At 37.3% G+C, this 13,015-nt stretch overlaps 4 protein-coding genes across 5 annotated transcripts; 1 reads left to right on the plus strand and 3 right to left on the minus strand.

Moving 5' to 3' along the window:
- Positions 1-1,203: 1,203 nt before the first annotated feature.
- drd7 (dopamine receptor D7) lies at positions 1,204-2,550 on the plus strand (the record flags this gene model as incomplete). The annotated part of the gene is made up of 1 exon (XM_084412815.1): positions 1,204-2,550. One exon carries the CDS (start codon positions 1,204-1,206, stop codon positions 2,548-2,550), a length of 1,347 nt encoding a protein of 448 aa, XP_084268941.1.
- A 1,399-nt stretch (positions 2,551-3,949) lies between these two features.
- On the minus strand, positions 3,950-5,373 carry histh1l1 (histone H1 like1). The gene has a single exon (XM_084415129.1). The coding sequence runs from the start codon at positions 5,297-5,299 to the stop codon at positions 4,697-4,699; it is 603 nt and encodes a 200-aa protein (XP_084271255.1). The 5' UTR covers positions 5,300-5,373; the 3' UTR covers positions 3,950-4,696.
- A 2,363-nt stretch (positions 5,374-7,736) lies between these two features.
- LOC311294324 (histone H4) lies at positions 7,737-8,099 on the minus strand. The gene has a single exon (XM_084415130.1). The coding sequence runs from the start codon at positions 8,063-8,065 to the stop codon at positions 7,754-7,756; it is 312 nt and encodes a 103-aa protein (XP_084271256.1). The 5' UTR covers positions 8,066-8,099; the 3' UTR covers positions 7,737-7,753.
- Positions 8,100-8,840: 741 nt separating this feature from the next.
- On the minus strand, positions 8,841-12,553 carry cyb561a3a (cytochrome b561 family, member A3a). Of its 2 annotated transcripts, XM_084413801.1 has the most exons (7): positions 12,285-12,553; positions 11,922-12,043; positions 11,487-11,683; positions 11,069-11,277; positions 9,727-9,881; positions 9,299-9,467; positions 8,841-9,112 (listed from the first exon to the last, which is right to left on the minus strand). In XM_084413801.1, exons 3-7 carry the CDS (start codon positions 11,671-11,673, stop codon positions 9,089-9,091), a joined length of 744 nt encoding a protein of 247 aa, XP_084269927.1. In that variant the 5' UTR covers positions 11,674-11,683; positions 11,922-12,043; positions 12,285-12,553; the 3' UTR covers positions 8,841-9,088. The 2 variants fall into 2 exon arrangements, with proteins under 2 accessions (XP_084269927.1, XP_084269928.1); XM_084413802.1 differs by lacking the exon at positions 12,285-12,553 and having other exon boundaries at positions 11,796-11,937.
- Positions 12,554-13,015: the final 462 nt, after the last annotated feature.

Below are 13,015 nucleotides of genomic sequence, written 5' to 3' on the forward strand. Positions count from 1 at the left end.
CGCAACTGAATCGGTCCGAGCAGTTCACGAGTCAATTGGCTTAATTCGGCATAGCATACTGGGCATAGCATGCATAATTTCTTTCTGCACAGCGCTTGTATTCCTCCTAGCACACATTGCCTATATCTTACTATTTCTGCCACATGTAAAGGTAATGCAGCTGAAAGGGAAATCATATGGCATTCTGAATACAGCCATTGAACTAATAAACACAACTAATAAAACATAGGCTACTGGAAATATAGCTAAAGTAGGCTAGGCTACTAATTTACTTAATTTGACCTTTTAACTGATATGGTATAGGCTATGTCTACGAAATATTGGTTTACATAAACACCTCTTTTACAACAAAAATATAGGTTATATGTGCTAAATAAACCGTGAACTATTGTGTATTGCAATGCAAATTCTTCTTCTTCTTATTATTATTATTGCAATGTAAATTATTTGAAGATGTAATATTCCTAGTTGCGATGTCAGAGGCTACGTGATGACGCGTTTACGCAAAGACGTATAATAACAGCTGGATCCTGGTTCTTTGAAATGAACTGTTTGAAGGAATCGTTTCTCCTGAATTTGGAATTTATCGGACCGGGACCTTTCATCACTAGAACCTCTGTCTGTTTTCTTGTGGGACATTAATGTACGTATACTGCCATCTTGTGGATAATGGTGTACATACGGGAGCAGAATTGTAAATTAATCCATAAACGCTAATTAAACTCCATTAGTCAGACAGCAGCTGTGTTCAAAGAAACATGATTTTCCACTTATGTTGCTTTATTTCTTTAATTATAAACATTCAAATTATTTCTATAAAGCCTAATACCCAATTGAAAACATAAAATATATCATACATAAATAAATAAATAAATAAATAGGCTAGGCTACATAGCCCTAATTTACATGATATGAGTCACATTCTCCCCCTCTCCGTTTTTTTCTTAGGCTCCTCCCCCAAGTCCTACTTCCAAGATCATTAGTCTCACCCTCTGCACTGTATTCTCACTCACTTCTCTGGTTGAAGGAAGGAGGGAAGGTTATTTCAGAAATGTTCAATTATTACAGGCAACTCTCTCATTAATGGACGAATTCCTTAAGTCTTTGGATATTAAACTATCGGGAAATGTTCCCCAGAGGATGGATGCTTGATCAAAAGACATTTTTCAGGTTGCAGCCAGGGTAATAGGGACATCCCAGAAGATGGTAAACCAGACTGAAGGTTATGTCTCAGAGCTAATAACTCGCTCCACGACTGCTTGTCTGCTTTTTATTTTTGTGCTGTCCACCTTTCTAGGGAATGCTCTGGTCTGCACCGCGGTGGTACGGTTCCGTCATCTGCGCTCCAAAGTGGCGTACGTGTTTGTAGTGTCTTTGGCTGTCTCAGATCTCTTAGTTGCCTCGCTTGTGATGCCATGGAAGGCAGCAGCTGAGATTATGGGTTTCTGGCCGTTCGGCAGTTTCTGTGAAGTATGGATAGCCTTTGACATCATGTGCTCCACTGCCTCCATTCTTAACCTGTGCATCATAAGTGTGGATCGTTACTGGGCTATTGCCATCCCGTTGAGCTACGAGCAGAAAATGACAAGAACAGTGGCATTTGTCATGATAGGAGTGGCATGGATTCTCTCTGTTCTGATCTCATTCATTCCCGTGCAGCTGAGTTGGCATAAGACTCCCGGCCATGAAGAAGACCTGGTAGAAATGTCTGAAAAATGCGATGCCAGTTTAAACCGCACTTACGCCATCACTTCATCTCTAATCAGCTTCTACATCCCTGTCTCCATAATGATTGTCACTTACACACGCGTCTTCCTCATAGCGCAAAGGCAGATCCGAAGGATATCAATGCAAGAGTGCACCGTTAAACATGTTCAGTCCTGCCAAAGCTGCAATAAAGCTCCTGAAGAGAAGTTAAAAAGCTCATTTAGGAGGGAAACCAAAGTCCTGAAAACTCTGTCGATGATCATGGGTGTGTTTGTCTGCTGTTGGCTTCCTTTCTTCATTCTCAACTGCATGGTGCCATTTTGTGACCCTGGCCTCCACAATGCCGGGCAGATCCCATGTGTCAATAAGACAACCTTTGACGTGTTTGTGTGGTGTGGGTGGGCAAACTCTACCTTGAATCCTGTTGTCTATGCCTTTAATGCAGAATTCCGCAAAGCATTCTCCAGTCTCTTGGGATGTGGGAAGGTGTGTTCTCGGAATACCGTTCAAACGGTTGACTTCAGCAACGAGCTGGTGTCGTATCATCGCGACTCCACGAACCTTCGAGACGTTCACCTCTTCGGTCACCCCTGTCTGCATCCGCACGCTGTCAGGGAGGGAAGTGACAAAGACATGTGCTTTGATACAGTGTCACAGATGGCTGAAGTCCCTTTTGAGACTGAATGTAACTTTGTTTATGGGGAAAGGCCTCCTATGGTAGATCATGGAGAAACAGAATTATCCTTGGATAAAATCATACCATTTACAAAAGCAGACGAGTTAGTGTCTCTTGAACATGTGGCTCATAATGAGGGTGAATCTCCTATCTCTGGGATACTGTGATCTGTAAATATGTTTACGTGTACTTTGACTGAGAGTCATTATTTTGTATGTATTAATTAGACAAACTGAGTGAGACTAATTGGTTTATAAGCCAATATTTTCTATAGAGAACAGATTTTGAATGCTGTTTCTACATACTCTGCTGCTGATGAATCTTTCAAAAGGTCACTCTCACTATGATATATAATGAAATATCCTATACAACCATACATTTAGTTAAAGCTCATACTTTATCAACTGTTATTTCTACTTGAAAATGCCCCGTCTTTTTCGGTTTAACTTAGTGGAGGAAATAATAATCATATTCTGTCTGTCATTTTTGTTCACTTTGCTGAAAATGAATAACCCCTGACTTTGAAATGTCCTCTATTCTCTCTTAAAGGGAAAGACAGAATTTTTGTTTATTTATTTGTTTGTTTGAGCATGGCATATGAGATTAATGGAAAATATTAAACAGATTCATGCAACTATCTTGAGAATTATAATCTGTCTGGCAACAAGACAGACAATAATAATAGACAAGTTTTTTTGTCCAAACAAAGCTTCTGTTCATGTAATCGATTTGTTCACAGTATGTCTAACCTGTTGCAGGCTGGGATTTTGTTTTAAGATACTACAACTGAAACTTAAAAGATATGGATGTATAAAAGGATAGTTTACATGAAATGCTTTAAGGAAGTTGTTGTCCTGCAGTGTGATATGCAATACTCCATCTTAAATATTTCATTATTTTATAATATCTTCTGGTTTATATATTATTTGATTGACTACTTGGAAAAATGTGTACATTTGCCACTCCGCAGGACCATAAAAAAAAAAAAAAAAAAAAAAACAATCACAATAGACCTTATTCAAAGCAGCGCCATGAGGTATGAAAGAGAGGCTGTGTTTTCAATGGCATCCGCTGTAAAAAGCTTTATAAGGCTCCTAGATCACTTCTAATTTTCCACAGCTCATGTCTGTAGTTTTTTTTTTTTTTTTTTACTGGAATGTTTTTGTAGTGTTTCGTGAGCACAACAATCAAAAAACACATTCAGTAATTGTACAACTCACTGAAGAGAGATGTATGTCTATCCCTGCAGCCTCGCTTTCACTCCCGTTAAAAATCAAAGATGGCGCTGCTGTGAATAAGGTCTATGGTCAAACTTTGAAATCATTCAGTAACAGGATCTTTTCATATATACATTCATATGAAGTTTAACCTAAATAGATTTTTTTTTATCCTTTTTTTTTTACAGAAATAATTAAATGTATTGATAAAACAAGGTCTACCCCAAATATTCACAAATTACTTTTAATAAGAAAACATTTTCCTTAATAAAAAAAAAATAATAATAAATTTGAACAACCACAGTGTAGCCTACATTGAGCAGATAAAGACAAATGAGCACTCATATCATTCTGATAAAATTGTTTATTTTTTTTATTATGAGTTTTATAACAAATTTTGAACAAAATATAAGTTTATGGATAAATGTTAAGAACAACAGTATACAAAAAAACACAAACAAGTCATTTCACTGATGGAATGTATTTTGCCTTTGGTAGTAACCTTTAACAAACCATCGCTTCACTATGAATAAATTAAGTGTTTGTTCTGTATTGCTGTATTTACAGGAAAGTCTCGTAGGCTATAACCCAATACAAAATATAAATATAACGAATAGTGATAAAACACACTCATCATCTTTTTAGTCACATACGCACGTGCACTCACGCTCGCACACGATGAACTTCGTTATTTATAACGTTATATGTTAACGTATGCACATTGTGGACACTTTCCAACCAGCGGACTCTTCTGTATAATCTCTGAAGGGTTGAAAATCTAGCTACACCAAGTAATCGGCTTTGTGTATCAGGTACAGAGGTAGAGACTGTCATGTGTTTAACGTTATACAAAGTAAACCGATCTTGATAAAAGTCTTCCACAGCATCTGCTCGCTCGCGCTGGTGATATTTTTTTAGAAGCAATGAGACTCTAAAACAAGACAGCTCAAAACAGCGTCACATCCAACCTAAAAATCATTTTCTCAGTCTATAAAAAGGCAGTAGCCTTCTTACACGCATCAGGAACATTTGCACTTCAGTGAAGATGGGGTGGCTCTTACAAGAGCCTTTGGTTTATGGAGTGAAGTCTGCCAGTCTACTTCTTCCTGGCGGATGTCTTCTTCCCCTTGGCAGCCTTGGGCTTTGCGGCTTTAGGCTTCACTGCTTTGACCTTCTTAGGACTCTTTGCAACTTTCTTCACAGCCGGTTTCTTCACTTTCTTCGGGCTTTTGGTGGCTTTCTTGGGCGCTGCCGGTTTCTTCACTTTCTTGGGAGACTTCTTCGGGGCAGGTTTCTTTACCGCTGCCTTCTTGGGCTTCGCCGCCTTGGCCGCCGCCTTCTTCACTGCTGGCTTCTTCGGTTTCGCCACAACTTTCTTGACGGGTTTCTTGGCGGCTGGTTTCTTGCTCACCTTGAAAGATCCGGATGCCCCGGTGCCTTTAGTTTGAACAAGCGCCCCCTTTTTCACCAGAGATTTCAAAGCAATCTTGACGCGAGAGTTGTTTTTCTCAACGTCATATCCACCACCTGCCAAAGCCTTCTTTAGAGCCGCCAGGGAAACTCCTTTGCGCTCGTTGGAAGCGGCCACCGCCTTCACGATAAGATCTGACACGCTTGCTCCAGGCTTTTTCGCCTTTGCCGCCTTCTTCTTCGGGGCTTTGGCCGGAGCAGCCGCGGGAGCAGGAGCAGTTTCTGTCATAGTTTCAGTAAACTTCGAGCCGATGTCTCGTAGTACAGAGCTGTCAAACAAACAATGTTTACATCCAACAGCTGAGGGCGGGATTTAAACGGGAGATGAGAACCATATAGACTCAACCGCCTCAACCGACGCTCTCAACAGGACGGAGTCGTTTGTAGATGTGCTTTCTGATCTTGAAAAACACAAGGTTTCCCGCGATACAGAGTGATAGATTGCAGACTTTAAACCACGTCCAGATAGCTGAGTCTTTCCTCTTTAAGGGCAGCTCATGTTTCGTGCAAAACATCGGTCCGTTTATTGTACAAAAATAAAAACGCGTCCAAATTTAGTGCGAGTCTCTACGGTAAACGTCGCACTTCCTCTGTTCTTTTGTAGATTATATATTAAAATTCGAAAATCACAACTAAAACGATAGATGTTTTGCATAAAGAAGACCCTAATGTACACATTTGTGGTGGTTTTAGACAAAGAATACTCACGGAATAAAAAAATTAAGCGGTTTTCTTTAGTGGAGGTAACACAGATCAGCGCTGTCGCCATTTCAACCTCCCCTAATCTCTCGGACATTCTTTCTACAACGATCTATCAATAATCATATCTAAACATCCAGTACACGATTCATGTAACTTATTTACAAGCAAGTTTCCCAACATTACACACATTTAAAGACGTTGTCCGTCATTAATAAAACGGGAGTAGGCTATGTATTGTTTGTCCGAAGAGAAAGTGTAGAGGTGTGGGACAACAGCAGGAAGCAATCTTGGAGTATAATGTTGTATTTATTACCATTTTAAATACTTAGACACCAATACTATTAAACACTTTACTATTATTCTAATTATATTTAGTCGTTGTAAAAAGGTAATTTAAACCCTTTTTAGGAGGCATAATAACAGCGAGGATTTTCAACACGTTGCTTCATTGGCCAGCAGGGTAATAAAATATTGCACTTTGTGTAGGCTACTGCGATGTTGATAGACTTTAAACAATAAAACTATTTATCTGTCACAGATATTTATGAAATATTTCATAAATGTGTGTGACAGAGTCACGTTCAATTTTAAACGTAATTTGAGTTTAGTAGGCTACTTAAACATTAGACTAAACTGAAAGCATGTGGACTCAAGCCTATGATTCATTAAGCAGCAATACTATCAAACATCAACTATGGCACCAAAAACAATTTCTATGATAAATGATAGGCTACTTTTATTAACAGTTGATTTTCACTCAAAACAAATCACAGAACGGATAGTTCCGGCCCTGGATGCTGATTGGTCAATAAGTTGTTCCAGCAGATGTAATGACTTTGACCTGTTAATACGCCTAGCAGCTTTCTGTTGTCTGCTTGGGGAATAATAAAACTTAATGAAGTTGCTTATGAAAATGTGCTTATGTTTTAGTGAATATTTGTATTCTTAATCATTTTTTTAAGCAAATGCATTAATTGTCATTCCTAGACCACATAAAACTGCTTGGCATATGCAACAAAAAGTATGCTTTAATTAAAATGTGTGTTCTTAATATTATGTGGTGTTGTTTGTGAATAAGGTCACTCTGCTGTGTGTTGTGCCTAACAACGCTATACAAGCCATGCATGGCTATATTCACAATTTAGCAGACCTCTTATAATAATTAAAATACACTAATTACAGGCCAGGAATTTTGTGCTTACTTAAAAGTGAAAATTTCATTAAAATGTTATTTTACTAAGCAAATTCTTCCAGTGCCATTCCTCCGCTTGAAGGCCGTGACATTACAAAACGTAGTTATGCAACTAAATAACCATCGTTGTGTAATCTAACATATGTGACTACTACTATTTACCAATCAGCACTGAATAGGAACGCTTTATGATGTCTTATTGAGAAAAAAAAAAAAAAAAGGTGGTTGGCTTGTTTTAAATTGTGTCCCTAATAATTTTTATTTTTTATTATGGTGTAACTGTTTTATAAAAGCAATAAATAATAAAGGGCACAACTTCTGATGCCTTTTTTTTGTGCGCATATATTCATGCATTATTTATTATTAACTTTACCCAATAAATGTTATTATAATTAGTAGTGTATACTAATAATTAGTAGTTTATATAAATTTAAGAGTAAATAAAAAAAAAAAAAAATCCTCACATTTCTGTCCGAGCACCCACTAATTAATGAACTGTTACGTCATGTTTATGTTGTTAAAAGTAGTAACTTAGCCTAACGTTACTGTTAATTCATGTAATTAACCATAAACAGCTTGCTTTTTTGTTCTGTTCCATTTTAAAATATGAACACAATGTAAACTAATAAAAAAAAAACGACTTAATGTGTTGTGGGAAACTTAAAAAACAATTATTTAAAATAAATAATAAAGAACACATTAAGACAGATTAATTTGCTCTTTTGATCGAATGTTTGGGCGGCTCTTAAAAGAGCCTTTTTTTTTTTTTAAATCCGGTCCGGGTGAAATTTAACCGCCAAAACCATACAGAGTACGGCCTTGACGCTTCAGAGCGTACACTACGTCCATAGCAGTCACAGTCTTGCGCTTAGCATGCTCGGTGTAGGTTACAGCGTCGCGAATAACATTTTCAAGAAACACTTTCAGTACACCACGCGTCTCTTCATAGATCAGACCAGAAATACGCTTCACACCACCGCGACGAGCTAGGCGGCGAATAGCTGGCTTTGTGATTCCTTGAATGTTGTCTCTCAGGACTTTGCGGTGACGTTTTGCACCACCTTTCCCAAGCCCCTTGCCGCCTTTTCCTCGACCAGACATGGTAGCTAACTGAGATTTCAAAGAGCACGAATGAAATGGGATGGGCGTACTGGGGAAGACTGACAAGTATCTTTAAAGCGGACCTTGTTGAAACCATGCTTGTCACAACGCCACTGCGGGCGGAGCTCATCACATCATGTAACAGTGCAAAACAAGAAGGGAAATAGGAAATGTTCTATTGAGCAGCCGTTTCTTTTCTTTTTTAGTACAGATCATGGAATGGAAGAAAATGTATAACAAATAAACCATAGACTGTATAAAAGACAATAAACATGTATAAGCGTGCTATGCTTTATGTTGGGGTATTCGCGATATTTCAGTAATTAGGACAGACCTCCTTATCCTATATCCCTGTAATATACTGTCTGCTAGTTTTTCTGAGTACTATAATTACATTACTTGTGGGACCTAATTTAGTATGGATTTGCTTTACATTTGAGTTTTAGTGCGTATATTTCAAACTATCAAACAATAGCTGATTGGATTTTTACTGAAATATGTAAATTTCAAACACCTCTGCCCAGCGCTTTGATTGGTACGAGACTGTCTCGGCTTCCTATTGGTTATTCACAGATGATGACGCGTGGTGGTTTTTGTCCCTGTCTGGTTTGAATGCCCTTCCCAGCCGGTTTGAACCGGTTTGACAAACAAAGAGGAAATACCTTCATCTGGTTTTCCTTCACAGACACAAACATTGATGTTTCATAAAATGATATTAATCATTTGTTATATACAGAGGCCTTCTTTAATAATAAATTAGCACAAAACACTGACAAATAGGCAGTGATTATTTATGACATTTTGCCTTTGCTCTACACAATTTCAAACAGCAGCAGGAACACAATCAAATCTAAGCAAAAAACACATAAAGAGAACATTTTAAATGTCTTCCCAGGAGTGCTCGGTATAATTAGAATACAAAGACAAATGGTTGGAATTTTAGGGGACTTTGATTTGATTGAAGAGAGCTGATCAGTCAGAATGAAATAAATATAACATTTTCAGACATTCAGCTTTGAGACATCAGCTTCCATCATATGCCAGGGGCTGAAAATGAGAGAAAGGGACAGTATAAAAACACTTCTGTCAGAAATAAATTACTCCTATGAATACTTTCTTAGTTAATAAGTTATGAATATAGAGAGGTTTGTACTAAGGCAAGATAATTAAGCATGACTTTTGTCACAATATTAGCAAGCCATTTCTTTCTTTTCTTAAAATCCTTTGTCTTACCCTGTAAACTCCCTCATCATAGCCTGGCTCAGGACGCTGCCATATCTGATTGGACAAGATTTTCAAAACAACCAATCCAAACGCTACAATGATGACTCCCAAAGAATTTGCAGTGATTGCCTCTGGTGGTAATGCAGCATAAGGCAGCGTCCCATTGGTGTTTGCTTTTCTGAGGAAAGAACCAATAGAAGAACGCATTTGCTATGGCACCACACTGAAGCTATTGAGAGCTCTACATTTATGAATACATGTTCTTTTCTATCTTCTTCCTTCTACATCATACTGCAAATCTTAAAACATATCGATTACAGCACAATGATCAGATCTACCAAATCAAACAGCACAAACGATCCATGAAGATCTCTCAAACATTAGTAGCCATATATACATAGGTTCTTCACCTGCAATAGCAGATTCATGTCACTTACAGTACAAAAAATAGCTTTTCGTTGATCCCTGAGATGCAAGATACAATGCTCAGTACCAAGATGATTCCTCCCATCCATACATGAGCTGGCTTTATAAGGGCACGTGCAGCCATTGGGGTGCAAGGTAAGAGGAACGCGGTAAAACCCATGACCCACTGGCGGGGGAAAAACAGAGAAAAGGACATTTTTTTAGTTCCTGTGGGAAGATTCATACTTTTTAATTTACTTCCTCTATGGAAGCATGTTTCTGCCACGGCATAAAACTAAAAAAGGTAATTGGGACTTTAATATCTCACAATTCTGACTTTGTAACTTGCAATTGCAAGTTTATAGCTCACAATTCTGAGAAAAAAAGTCAAGAGTTGTGAGTTATAAACTCATAATTGCCAGAAATAAAGTCAGAATTGTGAGATAGAGACCCACAATTGTGAGTTATAAGATAAAAGTCAGAATTACAAGATAAAAACTCGCACTTACCTTTTTAATTGTGTTTCATAGCGGAAACATGCTTCCATGGTCCTTCATATATATGGGTCATTGACGAATAAGGTTTTTAAAAGTGTCAAAAAATAGAATGGAGATATAACTATATTTGAAACCATTTTTTAGTTTACCTAGGTCAGGTGTTAACAATAAGATTTTGTGGTTTGTACAATCAACTAACACTGTTTTTTGTCATTTTTTTACAAGATGGAAAAAATTTGTCACCAAAACAGTCATTCGGTTTAACCACTGATTTGAAAGTTAAAAACTGATTTGACATTGATGTTGAGATAGTATATAGTGTGTACCACAGAAGAAATATTAAATAAAATTATCACTGATCTCATAAATGTAATCATTTATTGGACTACTCTAAACACTTATTCAAGTAAACATTGCACAGGGAAAGGAGAAAAGGGGAAATGTAAAAAAAAGAGCCTTATCTGCTTTATATTTGTATTATTGTAGTTCCTTTAGTTATTAAAAACAATATTATTCCATTTAAATATTTACTATATCGGTTTTACCGAATGACCTTTTGACACTTCAAAATCTTTAAAATACCTTTATATGTAGTAAAATATAATTAAAACCTTTTGGATTCAGTAAAAGAGATCAAGTTGTACTACCTTACATACTTTGGATGTTATATATTTGTTTTGTTTTTTATTATTATTATTAAGGCCTTTGGACAAAAAAATGACCCGTCACGTCATTGACCCACATATGAAATATGTCAGACTACATTTTCTGTATCCAATTTGGTTCATTGTTTATCCACTATTTAACTTCTTGTTTACAACAACAAATGAAGACAAACTACTACACTGTACATGAGCAGTTTCAACACGATACACACCTGTGCAGTGAAAAGTGCAGTGGTACAAATCCCCACCCAGCTATGGAGGGAATAGAGGTTGGGTGTGTGGTTTTTGTTGTGGAAGTCGAACACAGCGCAAAGCCCGAGAACAGACAGAATGAGAGAAAGGAGCAGAAGCCCAGCATGTAACAGCTTCCACGGGAGCTTATTGTGACCCCACGTCAGAGGAATACGGTACACTACGGCCGCTGGTTACAAGAGAAAAGCACATTAATGAAAACAAGACAGAAAGTTGACATGAATATTTTTCCCTATAACTAAAATGTAACACAGCAAACTAAAACAAACAAACTTTCTACCACATACAGCTGAAACTATTGCTTGTGCAATGGCATGTGATATATTACAGCTACAGTAGCATGAACCAAAAGGCAGAGTAATACCCAATCAAACGTACCATTCCCATAAAGAACCACCATTCCAGTGACCATGAAGACCGGGTGCCAGTTGAAGTGCTTGGCTGAGCCGTCCCATGCAAATCCACCTCGGTAGGTGTAGTTCCAGTGAGCTACTAATACCACACAGACAATCCCCAATATCAGGCACAGCAGATAGGTAACGTAAAATGCGACAATTCCTCTCATCCTGTGAGTGCTGCCGAGACAGAGAATGCAGATGAACTTTACTTACACGCGTATTAAATCATAGAGGTGTTCACAAAGACAAACAACAACATTAATAAGCATTTCATAATATTTCAACTTGCCTTATAAAAACGCGATGTCTCAAACTCAAATAAATATAATGCAGTGATATTTAAAAAGAAAGAAGCAATCAAAGTGTACCTATAAAAGGCTATATAAGCAGTGCAGCACATCTGAATGTACTTTACCTTTATCTGGTATCTCACAAATATCAAACAAACTCGTGACGGTTTTTTTTTTTTTTTTTTTTTTTTTGGACTTGATCTCAGTTCCTCTTTCCATAATTCCCCATCATGATTTTCGATTTCGTCTGAAAACAGACCAGATGGCAAACAACAAACAATAGAAGAAATGAGGAACCGCAGAAAGGGAAAAATAGCAATAGTAAGGATGAAATGGAAATTATGTCACTCAAACCTATAAATATTGTACAAAGAGAGAACTATGCAAACTGCTTCCATGATGCAATGACATAATGTAACAAAACATTAAAAACATTTTGGTGTCAAAGACCTGTCGTATAAAATAATAGACTACAGAGCGGTTTATACCTTTTTTTTTGTAGTCTTACATTGCAGCTTGTGTCTTACAGGTTGTTTTTGGTTGTGACGTAATACCAGTCTGAGGACACTCGAAAACAGACGAGGTACCCACGCAAACTATTTTAAATAACAGTATTGACTGTTAACGTAAGATAATCTGATTTAATCAGATGTGATGCAAGAGAGAAAATAAGCGTGTACAAACTTTAACGACCAAGCTCATGCGCTGATGATTTTGGTAAACGCAGAACCCAACATGGCATTTCCTGTTTAACTGCAAGGGTGCATGGGAAGTGTAGTGAACACGACCTATTTCGCAATAAAATACGATTACACAATTTATTTGAATTATCTCTTAACATTTGATTATTAATCTAAAAAACACTGACATAATGACGTAAGTTAAAAAAAAAAAAGCAATACAAATAATAACGTACGATAAGTGCCTATAAGGTGTCTTTAAAAGGCTTTTAAAAAGGTATTTTTTACACACTGAATCTCATTTTCTAAAACCAATACATAAGCTAGGTAAGGCAAATGTCCCCAAAATTATATTTAAACACACACACACACACACACACACACACACACACACATACACACACATATATATATATAATTAGTTAGGGATTTTCCACACGCATCTTCAGAATGCACAGACAGCGTTCCTGTGTCTAGGAGGATGAAGTGTTTTTCTTTTGCACCACGGTGGTTTGAAACTTGTTTTCCAGTGGGTCCTG

The sequence above is a fragment of the Rutilus rutilus genome, assembly GCF_951802725.1.
Source record: "Rutilus rutilus genome assembly, chromosome: 7".
Classification (NCBI taxonomy): Eukaryota; Metazoa; Chordata; class Actinopteri; order Cypriniformes; family Leuciscidae; genus Rutilus; species Rutilus rutilus.

What these genes read in the sequence shown, in the direction of transcription:
- histh1l1 (XM_084415129.1), bottom strand. Translation starts at nt 5,299, where the DNA reads ATGACAGAAACTGCTCCTGCTCCCGCGGCTGCTCCGGCCAAAGCCCCG.
- LOC311294324 (XM_084415130.1), bottom strand. Translation starts at nt 8,065, where the DNA reads ATGTCTGGTCGAGGAAAAGGCGGCAAGGGGCTTGGGAAAGGTGGTGCA.
- cyb561a3a (XM_084413801.1), bottom strand. Translation starts at nt 11,673, where the DNA reads ATGAGAGGAATTGTCGCATTTTACGTTACCTATCTGCTGTGCCTGATA. An exon ending in GGTGGTTCTTTATGGGAATG is followed by an intron (nt 11,278 to 11,486) that starts GTACGTTTGATT and finishes TCTTGTAACCAG; the next exon opens with CGGCCGTAGTGTACCGTATT. An exon ending in CTGCACTTTTCACTGCACAG is followed by an intron (nt 9,882 to 11,068) that starts GTGTGTATCGTG and finishes TTCCCCCGCCAG; the next exon opens with TGGGTCATGGGTTTTACCGC.